Source organism: Oenanthe melanoleuca, chromosome 4A, assembly GCF_029582105.1.
Source record: "Oenanthe melanoleuca isolate GR-GAL-2019-014 chromosome 4A, OMel1.0, whole genome shotgun sequence".
Lineage (NCBI taxonomy): Eukaryota > Metazoa > Chordata > Aves > Passeriformes > Muscicapidae > Oenanthe > Oenanthe melanoleuca.
The window spans coordinates 13,863,356-13,879,824 of record NC_079338.1 but is presented as its reverse complement, the minus strand read 5'-3'; the positions used below and the strand labels follow the sequence as shown (position 1 = coordinate 13,879,824).

At 51.4% G+C, this 16,469-nt stretch overlaps 1 protein-coding gene and 1 long non-coding RNA gene across 2 annotated transcripts in view; both read right to left on the bottom strand.

Annotated features, from left to right (window-relative positions):
• Positions 1 to 4,985, bottom strand: part of AR (androgen receptor) — a 40,888-nt gene extending 35,903 nt beyond the window's left edge. The window contains exon 1 of the mRNA XM_056491379.1: positions 3,914 to 4,985. Within this exon, the coding sequence (XP_056347354.1) occupies positions 3,914 to 4,821 (908 nt within the window). The 5' untranslated portion in view covers positions 4,822 to 4,985. The remainder of the gene's footprint in view (positions 1 to 3,913) is intronic.
• Positions 4,986 to 11,163: 6,178 nt separating this feature from the next.
• Positions 11,164 to 15,766, bottom strand: LOC130253090 (uncharacterized). Its single transcript, XR_008840512.1, has 3 exons — positions 15,668 to 15,766; positions 14,795 to 14,925; positions 11,164 to 11,397 (listed from the first exon to the last, which is right to left on the bottom strand). It is a non-coding gene; the product is annotated as an uncharacterized LOC130253090 (long non-coding RNA).
• Positions 15,767 to 16,469: the final 703 nt, after the last annotated feature.

The following is a 16,469-nucleotide window of genomic DNA, read 5'->3' as shown; positions in this document are numbered from 1 at the left end:
CCCAGCTCCTCTTCCCAGAGTCAGGGAGAGCTGGAGCACAGGAGAGCAGGGAAGAGAGGGAGGGACAGACAGAGGAGGGAGAGGAAAAGGAGAAAACTATTTTATGAGATTTACTATATGCTCAGGAGGGAGGAAAAGGAGCCACCACTGCCGTGCTCCAGCGCAATGCCAGCTTGGCTGCTCCCCCAGTCCTGAGGGGCTCTCCTTGCTGAGCACAGCTCCAACATCCCTGCAGCTCCAGTCACCAGCCTCAGCACATCACTGGTTTCACAACCTCAGCTCCAGCCCTGACAGACCCTGCCACAGCCTGCTGTCCTGCCAGCTCACGTTCAACCAAGCCCTGAGTTCTCTAGTCCAGCTCCAGCTGGATTATCACAGTTTTCCTGTGTCTCTGAGCAAGGAAAGGGTGAGAGGTGCTGAGAAAGAAATTTGTTTATTTTTTTCTCCATTTATCAGGAACTGACAACAAGCTTTAGCACATCCCCAGCCCTCCTGGCCACCAGAGGCTCCCTGTCCATGTGTCCATAGGGGCCGAAGGGACCAGCTGCCCACACCATGTTCTGCCATGGTTCTCTTGTCCTCAAAGAAACATTTACATCCTATGGCCAAGCGCCAGAGCAGAAAGGTCACTCTGACAACAGCAGACAGGAGGGTCAGCCCCTTCCCAAGGGCTTTGGAGTTCTGCCAGTGCAGTGCTGGGGGTCCCCAGAGCCCTCCTGGGATGGAGATGCCAGAGCAGCTGCTGCTGGGCACTGACTGGGACTGCAGGCAGCCCTGAGAACGACCTCCTGCCTCATTCCATCTCTCAGTGTCACAGCTGCCCTTCATCTCTTTGCCAGTCTTATCTCCTCCCTCCACAGGAAGGAATTACTGCGGGTTTTATCTGTAAGCCTATCACAATTACAGAGCTGAAACGATTACAGAGCCATCGAGCCAGGTGATGAATGAACACGTGGCACTGGCCCAAGCTGACCACAGCCAGACTAGGGAAGGGAACCAAAGGCAGATGTAACCAGCAAACACTGGGATTCCAACCAGTATCAGCACCAGGTAACAGCAGTGATAGCAAATGCCACTTAAAAATGTCTCAAGTTACATGGACAGCAGATTTTTCTGAGCCAAAAGCCCTTTAAATCCTTTTCTCCCCTTTGAATCCATTGCTTCAGTAATAGCTGCTTCTCTGATTCCATTTCATTCTAGAGGCCACCTCCTCCTGCCAATTCGTCTTCTGAGGCAGAACCTTGGATTTATTCTCACAATGCTCCATCTTGCTCCTGAAACAGGTTATTCAGTCACCTCAAATACTGCTGGTAGTAATGATGCAACAACCAGAGCACAAAGATAAACAGCTCCAAGTCCATAGAGTAACAAAACATCAGATTTTTGCTAATTACATGTAAGCCTGACTGATGTAGTCAGGAACACTGTACCAAAAGCTTTAAATTAAACCAAATTGTGTTAATAACCACAGTGTTTCTGAAATGTGCCACCACCTCTTAACCCTGACACTCCCCCAAGTATTAAAAACTGCTCATGCTTTAGTGCCATATGAAGAGTGTTTATCTCAAAAAATATCTACCCATACTTGGTCCCAACTGCAGCAGGGTAGAACTGGGGTTGGGAGAACATCCACGGGCCACGATCCTGCTGGTAGACAGCAGGACCTTTCAGAGAGGAAAGAAAGTAGGAGCAGCACACCTTGAAATGCTCCTTGTTCTCCAAAGGCCCTGTGTGCACCTCTGCTTCCACCAGCACCCCAAGGGGCAGGGCTCTGAGGTGCCCATTGCCCCAGGCTTGTACAGCCCCAGAAATGCCCCACAGAACACTGAGGCTGCATCCCCTGAGGCTACGAGGGGAAAGCTTTATGTGCAAGGTCAGGCAGGGCAGGAGATCAGACCTAGCACCACACAGCTCAGGGGTGCAGGTCCAAAAACCAACCATCCTTCCATCAGGGAATTTTACTACAGAGCCTCTCAGCTCCCATGAACCTTCCTTCCCACAGGCACTGCTGCCTGGGATGCTGGTACACAATCCACTGCTCCAGGAGCAGCAGGGGCTGTTCCTGTGCTGGCACCCACAGAGCCAGGAGAAAATGCAAATCTGCAGGAATGGGCCAGCAGCACGCTGTAAAGCTAATGGACACTCTGCTAGGATGAAATGTAAACCTGGCAGTGATTAACACATATGGCTCGAGCCAGACCACGACAAGTGTTCTACTTTCCTTACTGTGTTTGAAAATTACATCTGAACACAGAGAGACTGTGTCACCCATGGCACTTTTGCAGCAGCAGGGCAGTGCTGTACAAGCCTTGGAGCTCAAAGGACAGGACATGGTGGTGTAAAGGTTGTTGTGCCAGCTCCAACCCTGTTGATCCCACAGGGAAGCAGGCACAGCACACCCAACAGAGCTGCAAGGAAGAGGAGCAGGAATGAGGGAGATGTCGTTTACCTCTAAGGCAAGACCAAGGTAAAATGTACCTGCTGCTGCCTAGTCCAGCCTCCAAACTGCCTGCAGACCTCCATGGGAGCCCACAGCTGCTCTCCTCACTCCCTGTCTGTGCAGGATCCCACTGCACAGGCTGTGCAGGCAGAATGGCACACAGAACAAACCTGCACTGCCATCACCAGCATCCCAACGCTGAACTTTTCCAACTTGATTCCTCCCTGCCCCCCCTGCACTGATTCCAGCAGAGATTCATCCAGAGGCACACCCAGAGCTTGCAGAGCTCCTGCCACGCACGAAGCTCACAGCTGGATGATGCTCACAGCTGGACTCTTTCTGACCTCTCATTACTTTTATTCTTTTTTCTTTTGCCAAGCTCTTGACATCTCTGTGTAATCCCCCAGTAAATCACTGCGTGGATGGAAATTGCCCCAGCACCCAAATGATGCTGTGAGCATTTAAAACAGAAACAAGCCCAGAAGCAGTGCACTTGCCTAGTGCTAATTTAGAGGCAAAATCTAATTGTTCATTTCAGCCTTTGCTCCCACCATCCCGAGCACCACAGGGTGAGTGTGTGCATGCAGGACTGCCACGATGCAAACCCCAGCTGAGGTCTCATACTCCTGGATGGGGCTCCCTCTGAGCCAGTAGAAAATTCCTTGGGCAGCCCTTTCTCCCTCCTATTTCCATCAGCTCAGCCACATTTTGCTGTGCTGACCAGTGAGCATGCAGGTGCCCACTGCTTTAAATGCTGTACAAGTATTTTATAGAGATGGCTCATCGCCTTTTTTTTTTTAGGTTAATCCATCAGGAAAATTTATTCTTGATTGAATCCTACTTCTCAAAAAAATTTCCCCTCCCCTGGTTCATTCCCAAAACCTATTCTAGCTCTGCTGTAAAACACATTTTCTACCTGTACTTAAAAGAGCCCCGAAGCACAGGTGATGTTTCTCTGCCACTACATTCGGGGTTTCCTGCTTTGCACAGTGCGTTCCCGGCAGGCAGCTCTCGGCGGGACAAGTTGCTGGGAAGATTTTAACTCCATGTCAAGATCCGTCCGTGCTTCGGGGCACAGCGTCCCGATCTCGCCCGCTCCCAGCGGCCGGGAGCAGCGGGATAACAGATGCGTGAGGAAACGAGAGTAACACAAGGACCTCGCAGGACGGCGGGGACACCGAGCGTGCACCGCGGTATTCCTGGCACGCTCTCGCCCAGTCAGTCCCAAATGACAGCATCCCGGCCAAAGGGAAGATTCGGCAGCGGAGAGGCGCACCAAAGCGGGAGCAGCCAGGACACAGCGGGTTGGAGGCGCGGTGAGCGCGGGGTGCCGGAGGGATGCGGGGTGCAGAAGGCGGCAGGAGGGACGCGGGCACAGGATGCCGGCACTGGCAGCAGGTGGGATGCAGGATGCCGGCGGGAAGCACGGCGCAGGGCGAGCACGCCGCTGGGCTGCGGGACGCGGGTACTCACCGGAGATCGCCGTAAGCGCCGGCGTAGCCCTCGACCCAGGGCTCCAGCTCGCTCTTGATGCCGGGGGCGGGGGCGGCGAAAGGCGCCCGGCCCGGTGGGTACCAGGCATCGCCGGGGCAGTCGGCAGGCCCGGCGGGCGGCTCGGGGCACGGCCCGTAGAGCTGCCCCTCCTCGGCGAAGAAGGTGGGCCAGGGGGGCGCGGGGCCCGGCGGGACCAGCTCGGCCCCGAAGCGGCACGGGCCGCCCCAGCCGCCGCCCGGGGCCGGGCCCGCCGCGCTCTCCAGCTTGACGCGGCCGAAGCCGCGGGGCAGCCCCGGCCCGGCGGGCGGCTCGGCGGCCACGGCGGCCTCGAAGGCGGGCGAGGGGTCGCGGGTGGGCGGGCGCGGGGCGCGGGGCGGCCCGGCGGGCACGGCGAACATGCAGTCCTCGCGGGGCAGCGGCTCGGCCGGGGTCTCCAGCGCCTCCAGCGCCAGCCCCATGGAGGCGGACACGGCGCGGCACAGCTGCCGGGCGCTGTCGCCCAGCGGGTCTTCCTTATCCGCCGGCTCGCTCTCGGGCGGCGGCAGCAGCGGCATCGCGCCCGCCTCGCCCAGCAGCTCCCTCAGCTCTCCGGCGCACGGGAAGGACGAGCCCATGGCGGGGCCGGCGGCCGGCAGCGCCTTGCCGGCAGCGCGGGGCTCGGGGGGCGGCAGGCAGCCCGGCGGGGGCGGCAGGCAGGCGGGGGAGTCCGGCGGCGGCCGCGGGCTCGGCGGGCAGGGCGCGCTCGGCGGCGGCTGCCCGGAGCCCGGCTCCTCTCGCGGCGGCTGGAAGGCGTCGCAGACGCTCTGGAAGAAGCTCTGAAAAGCCCCGCGGAAGGTCCTGCCCGCCGGCCGCGGGTAGACGCGCCCGACCCCCAGCTGCACCTCCATGCTGGCCGAGCGCGGGGCAGCGATCGCCGCAGCGGCGGCGGAGCGAGCCGAGGGCGGAGAGAGCCTTGGCAGCGCTCCCGGCCCGACCCCCGCGGGCCGCCTACCCGAGGCGCTGCTCCATGGCAGCGAGCGCCGGGCACGGAGCTGGGTGCGCGCAACAGGCGGCCAAAGTTACGGCGGGGGCGCGGGCAGGTGCGGCGGCGGAGCGAGGGGCGGGCGGGGGCGGCCCGGGGAGGGAGGCGCGGCGGGGAGACCGCCCCGTGCTGCGGCTCCGCCGAGATTAACCCTGCGGCGGCCGCGGCGCCCGCCCGGCCCCGGCTCGGGGGCCCCGGAGCAGCGCGGGAGGGAACCGCAGCCCCGCCGCAGTGTCCGGGCTTGGCGCCCCAGGGCCGGCTCGCTGCTGGATGAGCCTGCCCGGCCCGGCCCGGCGGGCCCTGCGTGAGCGCCCCCGCGTCCCGGCTGGGCGGTTCGGGGCGGTTCGGGGGCGCGGCGGCGGCTGCCCCGGTTCCCAGCTGCGCTGCTGATGGAGCGGGTGCGTGCGGAGCGCCCGCCCTGCCCCGGCTCGGCTGCTCCCCCGCTCTCCCCCCGGCTGGCAGCTGGAGCAGCTGGGCGGACTCGGTCAGAAAAATGCTCCTTTTCGCGCTGGCGTGTCGGCGCTCAGCAGCTCTCCCCACCCCCGGCTGGGCCCGAGCCGAGCTCCGCACCTCTTGGTTCGCTTGCTGCCTGAGGATCTGCCCGCTCCCACCTCCCCCTGCCCCGCGTCGTGCCACAGCCCCCGCCTGCCAAAGCACGAACCATCCCGTGGGCATCCCCGCCCGGGTCACGCACTGGGATGAAAAACAGCCGCTAGTAGAGAGAATTAGTGCGGGACCTACCGTAAACAAGGCTTGAGCTCCCCTTGCTGGTCCTGAAATAACAATCCTAAAGCAACTTCTAGGCGACACCATTCCCAGGCAATTCGGGATTGGAATAATTTTCATTCGAGGGAGTTTAAAACAAGCCCGTTACTTTGAGCCCCTTTGGAGACAAAGGGGAAAAAAGTCATAAATAAGCGGAGCCCGTGGGGAAAGCAGAGAGACATATCCCATCTTTTAAAAGCCTTTTTACAAGCTGTAGAAGATAAAAATAAAAATCGAAGTCCAGCCAAGCAAAATTTGGCAACGTCCTCCATCCTGCCTGCGTGCTCCGAGCGGCTGGAGGAGGGGCGGGAGGGCTGGTGCTCCGAGGGGACGGGGTCACTGCTGGTGCCGCAGCCCAGGACGGCTGCGAGCCGGGGCTGCCACCCCCGGGGCTGTGCCGGCTCTCCCTGGGCACCAGGGAGAAGAGCGTTTGTGGAGAAACCTCGTCAGATCTCACATGCGGGTGAGACACCACGCTGGGCTCTAATGCCGAGTCCCACAGCCCCTAAAGCACTGAAGGCAGCTCAGCTAACACCTGAGACGGTGAAAAACAAGGCAGATGTATTAAGATATGTGCTGCCAAGTGGATGTGGGTTCCAATGTCTTTTGCTGTTCCAGCTTCTCAGAGCTGACAGGCTTGTGGAGTGAAATATTGACTCTGGAAAACATCTAGGGGAGGATTCTCACTATCAGCCTCAAGAGCTGTATTGAGGAGGGCTGAGGGCTGGGGCTGCAGGAACAAGGGTCTCTATGCCTCAAACAAGACCAGAGAACTTTGTTTGACCCCACTGTTCCCACGAGGAGGAAACATGCTCAGCCTGTACACCCTGAAATGCCACAAACCTGCAAAGACCTCAGCACAATGCAGACTTTCAACCATCCCATCAGGGATGGGACCTGTTTGGGCCTCAGCTCCTAGCTCTGCAGCTTTGGCTTTGGTGCTGCTTGTGTTGCCTTGCCCCTTCCTCTCTCTGCAGCATCCACAGGGCTCTGGGTTTTCCCCCCTGAATGTTGCTGTGGGGTTTGTGGAATGTTGAGCACTGCAGAGGTGCAGAAAGCGAGACTGCAAAACAGTTTGTACACTTCAGCCTGCAGAGCCAACATTTCAGTTCTGACTGATGATCTGTGGTAAAGATGTTATAAATTTATTCCTTGAGCAGGCATCTTCCAAGGAGCTTTTTTTTTTTTAACTTGATCCTCACATTTCATTTAAAATTGATGAAATGTTGGTGGATTTTCTGGCTCTATATGTACACAACTGCATATGCTACGCTTAAAGGCTCTGTGTATTTTAATTTTTATACTTGGTTGCTGAAGTCATCACACAGTGTTCTAGAGATGTCCTTTTCTCAGCTGGAATTTGATATGGATTTCAATTACACTTTCCCATTCTCCAAGCAACACATATTCAAGTAATTTGTACCTGTAAATGGTTATTAAAGTGTGAATTTAACATCCTGTACAGGTATAAGGCTTTCTCCATAGGCTGAGGTCTGAGCTCAATTGTCACCAACAATTTGGTCTTTCAGTTCAAAGTCAATTTAAATGCATGAGGAGTTAAAAAAAATTGCAGATGATGGACTCGACTGTGTGTCGTAGAACAGACACTTTGCCTGGCCTCATTGAAAGCAGAGTGAACTCCAGTTTGGGCAGGGGGAGATGCTGAGGAAATCTAATCCAGAAAAACACTTTGACACATCATCATCTTGAAGTGTATAAATAGTCTCAGTTTTCTAGTTTTTTCTAGGGTTTTTTTTATAGTTTCCTAGAAATCTAGGAAATACTCCTGTGCTTAAGGTTAAGGATTCCCTTAAGTGCTTTGCTGGATCTGTACCAAGATGATTATTTACAAAGCACTGTCAAAAAATTGGACACCAAGAAAAAAGTTTCTCTGATAAAATCCTTTGGCTCAGAATGTCCTGTGTGACTGCTCAGAGCTGCAGCAAACAACATTTTTCAGAGATAGAGGCCATTCCATGAAAAAATTTTCCTCTAGACACAAGAGTAACAGGTGGTCCTTTGTTTTGTTGCCTGAAAAAATATTCAACACCAGGTGATCTCTAAGAGCTCAAATGTTATTATCACAGTCCTGCAGAACTTGCCAGGAACAGAATCAATCATTTTTCACCATTAATCTCCATTAAAATGAGGCCAGTAACACAGAGTCCAACAGTTTTGCTTCCATTCCTTGAAGCCATAATAGTTGCAGGAATAACCCATTAGCCATTGCTGACTGAATTACCCTGCTTGCACTCCTCCCTTTGTACCACCCCAGCTGTGAGGAGATGTGAACCTGTCTGTGGTACACCAGCCCAGCCAACATCCCCTAAATGGTGAACTAATGGAGTTTTTTCCCAGTTGCAGCAACCTGCATGAGAAAAAGAGGAATCATTTCTGTGGAGCATTGAAAATAATGGCAGAAATTCAGAAAGAATCACAAACACAAGTGTTATGTCCCACTCCCTGCTGGGACAGAGGCACTTGGATGAGCCAGAGGCACTCTGAGCCTCAGTGGTGCCTGTGCAGGTTGGAACAGATCTCTGCTCTCACCTAATTGCCACTCAGCAAGGAAGACATGGTAATTTAGGGAAAGCAAGATGCAGGCAGGTGAGAGAGGCTGGTTTGAACTCTGCTGGATGCTGTGGCCAGGCTGTGAGCCCATCAGGGCTGGGGGAGCAGCCAGCCCAGCCTTTCCACCACCCACACCTGTGGACAGCCACCAGGCAGGAGCCTGTGGAACACCAGGCTTATTAATGCTGCCTCCCACTGCTTTTCCTCATTATTCCATCTGCTTTATTCTGCCTAGAGCTACACAACAATACAGTTTTCTTAAGTTTCCAAATATTTTAGCTGTTTGTGTCAATCCTGGACTGCTGACTGCCTTGTCTCATCAGACAGATGAGTTCACATGTGGGTTAAGAGGCTTTAAAATTTGCCCTTGCAGGAAGGTGCAGACAATGTTCTCACTTTCACCTGTTTTAATTCTGAACATGAATAATGACTCACACCTCTCATAGCTTGCACCTTTCTAATTTAGAGCACAGGTTGCTTTACTCTTCCTTGCACCTCTCCTTAGTGGCCAACACTGATGTTGCTTTTAGCCACGAAAAAAAGCTCAGGTGCCCCTGGGGCAGGAATCATCTGCCTCCCCACTGAGTTTTGATCAAGCTTTTGGGACAGATCAGTGAGAGGATCCTGCTGTGCTCATGTCACCCTGCAAGCCTTCTCTCAGCAAGGGGGGATAGATTGAGCATTGTCACCTCTCAGAAAGCAGGAGAAGAAGAGTTTGGCCAAGTTTGGCTCACAGAAAGGCTCCCTGGCTGCACCCTGCCAGGGGTGGCTCAGCCCAGCAGCACTGGAGGGAGGCAGACCTGCACAGTGCCTCTCACATTCCTTTTTTTACATATTGGAACAGATCCTGCTTTAAATACAGGGCTAAGCAGTGGCTTAGGTAATTCTTCTGGAACAGTTACAATCACCTGAAGTGTTATTCTTCTCCTTGCTCAAACTCATCCCTGTCACCTGCACGGAATCACTAGCATGTTTCCCTTCTCTGGCAGCTTGGATTTTCAGCTGATTTTCAGAACAGCCTGTTCATGCACCTTAGTGAGATGACTGAAGTGCTTGGTCCATTTGATCAATCCTTGCAGTGCTGAGAACACAAATCTTCACTCCTAATGAAATACACATTTGTACCATTTCCATGTCTTACACAATTGCCTTTTGGGCAGAGTTGGGAGTTTCTCAGGAGCCAGGGAGGTAATACACAAGTTTGTGATGAGTTCCAGTATGAAATCTGGTCCAAGGCAATGACACTGGCAGATCCATTTTCCCAGCCTGCAGCTGGGAGAAGACTGGGATGAGCCCACTTCCATTGCTCAGCAGGGATGGCCACCTGAAGTGAGGTGCAAAGGCTGGTGAAGGTTCAGTGGCTTCACTGAACCCCTTGGGCACTTGGGGCTGCCTTCAGCAGCTCATCCAAGTTTCAGTGTGGAGTTGTGTTTGGTTATTGCTGTGTGTTTGAATACTCTGAGGATTTCAAGAAGTGTCAGAATGTTTTCCTTTATCTGCAGTTTGTAATGCTGCTGATCTTCGTCCCAGCTCAGCTCTTCCTCAGAGGTCACTGCCCACTCCAATTTCCAACACTGCTGTTTAAAGATGCTGTAATACATCTAAAGAAGATCAGAGAGGAAATGTGTGCCAGGGCTTAGCTGAGACTGAGAGGATGAGGTTGTGTTGATCAAATGCAAGAGGTGCTGTGGCAAGAAAATTGCCCATTGGAAACTCCAATAAAACAACACACCTCTTTCATGTTACAGCAGAGCTCACAAAACTCTGATGCAATGTCCTAGAGGTGAAAGACTGTATAATTTACTTCACAGGCATAACTTTACTGCTGCTTGGATTCTGAGGTCCATTCTTTCATCAGGAAAACCTCCCATGCCCTTTTAAGTCATTCCTCTTGTACTTTGATTTCTGTCTACATTCTCCCCATCTACTGACTCTGAGCCTCCCTTCACTGAGCATGGAGCTCTTCCTGCATGGGCTGGTGTGAAAAAAAAGCATTTTTTGTTGCCTATAGAGCCAGGCAAGCTTTTGAAGGAGAGAGTTTCCATCTCTCCTGTTCTTATCTCCATGGGGTTCCTTTGCTGCATAACACACAGGCTGGGGCACCCACTTGGAGGCAAGTCCTGAGATGGAGAGGTAAATCCAGACCTGGCTGGTGCTCACTGTTTCTTGCACTCTCTGAAATACTTCCCTGCCCCTCTGGTGTAAGGAGGAAGCGTGCTTGGTAATAAATTAAAGGGAAAACTAGAATACTGCATCCCCAAGGGAGACAGTAGAGATGAAAAGTATTTGTCATGGCATGCCTCACTTAGATGACCTGGGAAAAAAAGTCATAAATATGGGTAGTGCAGCATTTCCAAAGTGCCTCCAGTGAATCAAAATAAAGAAACTCTCAGGCTCAGGAGTCTGAAGACACCAGGACAGTTGCAACACAGAGAATAATTTACAGAGAACCCAGAGAGGCTGTATGTGTTTGTGTTCCCCACATGTTCTCCTGCAGCACAAAAGTAACCTGCTGGTGGAACAGGTTTTCAGTGATTTATCTCCTGCTGTCTTTCAATTAGTATTGAAAATTTTTGGCTTATAGTGTAAAACCTGTTAGTGCCATCATTCCAGGGCAGTAAATCTTGACATAAGGAGGCCACAGAGACTCCCAGCCCTCTGCATCCTGGGCAGAGGAGTGATTTCTGTACTGCTGCTGTGGGCAGGGATATGGGCTGTTTATCCCCCAGGCTTTACCTTCCTGCTGCAGTTGCAGCCTCAGCAGCACACACTGGTGCACACACACACAGATGCTTTAGTCTGGTCCCCTCCTGGGAGCAGAGATTGCACCAGAGGCTGCAGCTCTTCTCTGACACTTCAGGGCACTGGCCAGAGACCAGACATGCTACCAAGCTGAGAGTTGCCTGGGCCTTGCTCAACCAATAGCTGACATTTATTGACTTTAAAAATTTAAATTTGTATCTGGAACCACGTTGCCCAAAGCCTCCTTTGTGGAGCTCATTAATGTTTCTCACATGATGGTCTCTGGATACTTCTATAAACTGTTGTTGCACGGCTCCTTGGGAAGTCTTCCTGGTTGTAAATCATCAGCAGATGTCTCATTTTTCTGAAACATCAAGAAACTGGCAGCTTTACTAACAGGAAAATAAAGGAGAACATTTTTCTTGTTGTTACGTAGCTCCCTGTCAAGCACAGAGGTCTGCAGGTCCTGCACATATTTGTATTTTGTTGTTTAGTCTTGCCCCCAAGGAATCCATCCATCTGATATCCAGCCCTATTTTGAAACAGACACTAGAAATGCCATTTTTGTGCTGTCAGGTTTTGCAATTCTGACAGATCCCCAGGCTAGCCTGGAGTCCACCCTGCCCAGAAAGCCAAGCTCATTAGCAGGGTCACTAATTGCCCCCTCTGTGATCCCCTGGCCCTTTGCTGTCCCTCTCCCTGCAGATGCAGATGCTGCTGGCTCCTTCCTGCCTCGGGGAGGCCTGAGGGATGGCTGCATGTGCCTCTGCAGCTGGAATCCAGGCACCACATTTCATTCCTGATCTCCTCTCCTCTGAGCCTGGGACCACACCAACCACAGCTGGCAGGAAGAGCAGGAAGGGGTGGGGAGCTAAGCTATGCCTCAGTTCCTGCAGAGCTTCACTTTGCTTGTTTTGATGAATTTCCTTTTTTTTTATTATTTTTTTTTTAATTTTATTCCATTTAGACACAGTTATAACCCTGCAAAAACAATCTGGTGCAGCAGCACGTTCTAACCCAGAGCCAGCCCAAAGCTCCAACATTTTTGGGTTTATTGGCACCAAACAGCAGCAGCCACTGAGAATGTAAAGCACTGTGGCATGGTTGCTCCTTGCAGCAGCACAGCCCAGGTGTGTTACAGAGCTGGTCCAGCATATCAACACACACAGCATTTCTTTTGGGCTGGCACGTTCTGTGATCCCTCAAGGACATGCTCTGCAGTGCCCATCGCTTCTGCAAAGAGAAGAGGCTTTTGGCTGTGTTAAAATGTGAGCCATCTCCCTGGATTTGGAAAAGAGAGGAGGATTTCTCTCCTGTCTGCTGGGGGATGAACATTGTGTTTGTAAATCTGCAGCAAAAAGCTGGGTAAAGCATCTGCATTGGAGAGAACACAGCCTGAAAGGAAAATGGAATTCCCTTGCATTGCAATCTCTGTGAGGTGTCTGCCAACCTTGTTTATCCTATTTTCTGGCAAGCCAAGAGTTTCAACCAGTTATTTAGGGCTTCCTTCCTCTTTTCTAGTGCTGCCCACAACAGCTCATATCAGCTCATCATTTCTGTGCTATTAGACAAAGCACTGTTTGGTGTTACCAAAATAAAGGGGAGCCAAAGCACGAGAGGTCTGTTTAAATTCACTGCCACTGCTCAGGTCCTGCCTCACAGCAGATCTCTGAACGCCTTAAATCTGTTCTGTCAGCTGGTCCTGAAAAACAACAACAGCAACAATCCAGCCAAAATGTTTTCAGCATTTTCAGCCCAAGTAAAACAAGTTTAGAGGAAATACAAAATGCGGATGTCCCGAAGATCACATATAGCCAAGGAATTATTTCCTCATTGTTATCCATGAATTTAGCACAGGACAAGGGAAGGGCAAAGGCAGTACAATTTTTGGCAGCTAAAAGCAATGATTTAGAGTTTTAGTGGCAGTTGATCCTTCCTTTCCCTTTTTGACCTTCCTACAGCACTGCAACAGGACAGGAACCCCTCAATGCCTTTGTGGGTTTTTTTTAAGCCCAGTGAGTCCTGCAGAGCTGTCCCAGCCCAGCTGCTGTCCCTGTGCTCACACGTGGCAGATGCCTTTGTCCCCAGGCACAGATGTGCATCATCCTGTGCCGTGTCCAGTGGGGCTTGGGAGATCCTCCAGTCCTCAAACTGAGCTGTCATAGAACAACAATGCAGTGAGAAAACTGATTTGAGCAAGCAAGAACGGGTCTGGTTTGTGTATAAATAATTCTGTTAGATGTGGAACACAAACACATCGAGCACTGGGTCAATAAGCCACGAGACAAAGAGCCAGGAAATGTGAATTGGCTGTTTCACACCCCAATATGCAGAAAAGGCACAAAAGCCAGGGAGGGGATCTGAGAATGGGGTTTCTGTGTATCCTTGAGCAACCACAATCCTTTGGGCCCTGATGTTAATGCAGAATCCAAACTATCTGCAGCTTTTGGTGGAATCTAAAAAGGCATGAGGAATTCCAGAAGAATCAGAGACCTGGTTCAAAGGAGGAGAGATCAGACTGTCACTGATGAGAAGGTTGGAGTCTTATTTGTAATCTTCTTGGAAAAAACATTGAAGAACTCAGAAAAACATGAAAGGAATCTGTTATTTTTGAAAAGCCCCAGAGTGTCTCAGAGGTGTGGAGTGGGCCAATTGATTGTATCTCCAATTAGTCCTTTTCTCTGCAGAGGAAAGGTCCTTCCAATAGATTATCTGCTCTTGTACCAATCCTCATTAATAACAGTGCCACAAATCCATATGAGCTGCCTGTGTGGTAACTGGGATGTGCTGCCTCTGCTGCTTTATCTGCCTGTGCATCTGAAAGAAGGTGCCAGGTCCTGCCTTGTGTTTACTGAGTGACTGCTGCCTTCACTGTGTTGACTAATTTGGCAAAGTGAAATACAATTCCTTATCCAGCTCTGTCTTCTTCTCAGCCTCAAAATAAGGTTTTGCTTGCAATCAGTTTCATGGAATGCTTCCAGTCTCTTTAAGGATGGAACCTTACTGCTTTTGGAAGAAATTGTAAATTTTGAGAGGAAAATGGAGGATGAACAGTTGCACAGGCTACTATATAATGGTAAATAAAGTAGAAAGATGCTGAGGAAAGAATCACCTTTTGTGTCATCTCTCCCTTTCCTTAGGATGATTAGTGGGCTGCTATATTGGAAAAGCTGTTTTTTAAGAAGAAAGAAAACTCCATCTCCTCTGTGAAAAGCTACTGGCATGAAAGAGGGAATTCCCTCTGTGGATCTGTCCCTGTGAGTGGGCCAGCCCTTCCCTCTGTGCACAGCCCTTCCCCATGCCTCAGCTTTGTTCAGTGCTGCTTTATGTATTTGTTTATTCTTTTCTCATCTGGTCATTCCTGCTTCTGCCACTGCTGGATCTGGAGGGAGTCCAGGGCTTTCCCTGTTTGTCCATCTCCCATTCCTCATGTGTGGGAGCAGCTCACAGCCAGAGTACACCCATGGTGAGGAAATAAGGTGAGATACATTTTTGCAGATTGTGTTCAATAAAAACACCCCAAACACATCTGTTGGGTTCCTTGAAAGAGAAGGTTTGAAAAGCCACATTTGAACTGATCTCCTAGGAAGGAAGTATTAGGAATGGCAAAGGGGCATATTAAGGTTAATCAGGTTAATCATAATTAGGAGTTGGGTATAAAGCAAGAATGATGCTCTTAAGGCAGGCAGGTAAGGAAAAGGTGCAAGGTAAAACAGTATGGCTCTGATTCCTCCCAGTGCTTTGCCATAATTGCAGCTCACCTGGGAGAGGGGCAGAGCCTGCAGTCCCTGCTCTCTGCTGCAGGGACCCAGCACAGCTCTTGGTCAGAAGGACTCCAGGCATGGTCCCAGGCAGGTCTGTACCTGTGCACAATTTAGGCCACTGCAAGCACCTTGCATTGATGGAGAAAAGGAGTCTGAGTACGTGGGAAAGGGAAAAGGACAGGACTCTTGTGTTCCCTCCACCCTCTGATCTTCATCAAAGATCACAACTTAGGATCTCAGCAACCTCTTGTTTCAGAAGAATTCCAGGAAGGGTTTACATAAACCAGCTGAGGAATTCCTCATTCTGTATGTGACTCTGTGACTCCAATATCTACCCATGTATAAAGTTACTTTCATTATCCAGTTTTCTTCTCACCCAAACATCTATTCTGTGGCTATTTCCGAGGATCACTAGATTGACGTCAATCTTATTTTCATCCTTCCCTCCTCCCCGAGGCATAATTAAGGTCATTCCCTACTGCTCAGTTTCAATCCAGATTCCAGTATTGGGCAGAGCCTGCTCTCTGTCCTCGAGAGTCCATTTGGTAATTGCCTGTCCCCCTTAGGAATTCTCACTGTCTGTGGTGGAAGTGAGTCAAGGCTGTCACTCCTCGACAGCCTGATGGCCTGACAGATGGTATTAGCTGCTTTTCTACACAATTCCCATCCCTTCCTTGTATCTGAACCATTCCTGTTGCTCCCACTGAGTTTGTAACATTTTCAAGCATTCCCTGTTTATCTGTGGCCATTTGGAAATGTTATCAGGTGCATGTGCTGGCACATTTCAGATGCAGAGCACAAGGAAATACACCCTAATGAACCTTCCAAACCTCCTTGTGTGGTGGGTGAGCTTTCTGATCCTCCACCTACCCGTGCTGAAGTTCTCTGGTTTCTCCAAACCCGTGAAACAGCCGATGTCAGAGCTGAGGTTAAACCCAGAAATGCCTCTCTCCTCTTGCTGGGATCTGACCTTGCTGCTCCCACAGAAACCTCCCCACTGGGTTTGCACATTATTGCACACTGCAATCCACCCCTGCCCACACCAACACCCACAGACTTTAACCCCTTCCTGTCCCCACGGCAGGGGACAGGCTGCAGCTGTGTGCAGGGATGGCTGCAGACAGGTCCTCCTGCCTGAGAACAGTCTGGAGAGCCTCCCCCAAATGTCAAAGAGAGCCTTTGAGAAGTCCATGTTCAATTTCACATGCCCTGGACTGGGCATCTCTTACTTTCACTAAAAGTCACAGTGATTACTCTCCCTGTAAACAAAAAGTTTAATATGCTGTGGGGAATTCACTTAACCCGAGCCATGGCAGATTTACAGTTATTAAATGGAATGCCAGGAGGTTGTTAGCACTTTGGGAATCCTAGTTTGTTATTTCATAATCACGTATTTATGGTTCCCACAGCACATTGTTTTTGTCTTGCTGTTCATTTATGGCAGGTCTATTAAAGTGCCACAGCTAAGCTTCCAGGCTCTGGGCTGTAACTCTCTCCAGCACTGCTGTGGCTGCACTTTCATTCTTTTGGGGCTGGTTTGATGGAGATCAACACCAACACCCTGGAGAATGCAGAGGGAGCATGTTCTGCCCTGTGCAGCAGGCACAGAATGGAGCCTGTGAATGATCCATCACCTGAGGAACACTCTCTCTGCAAGGATTTGTTATCTGCT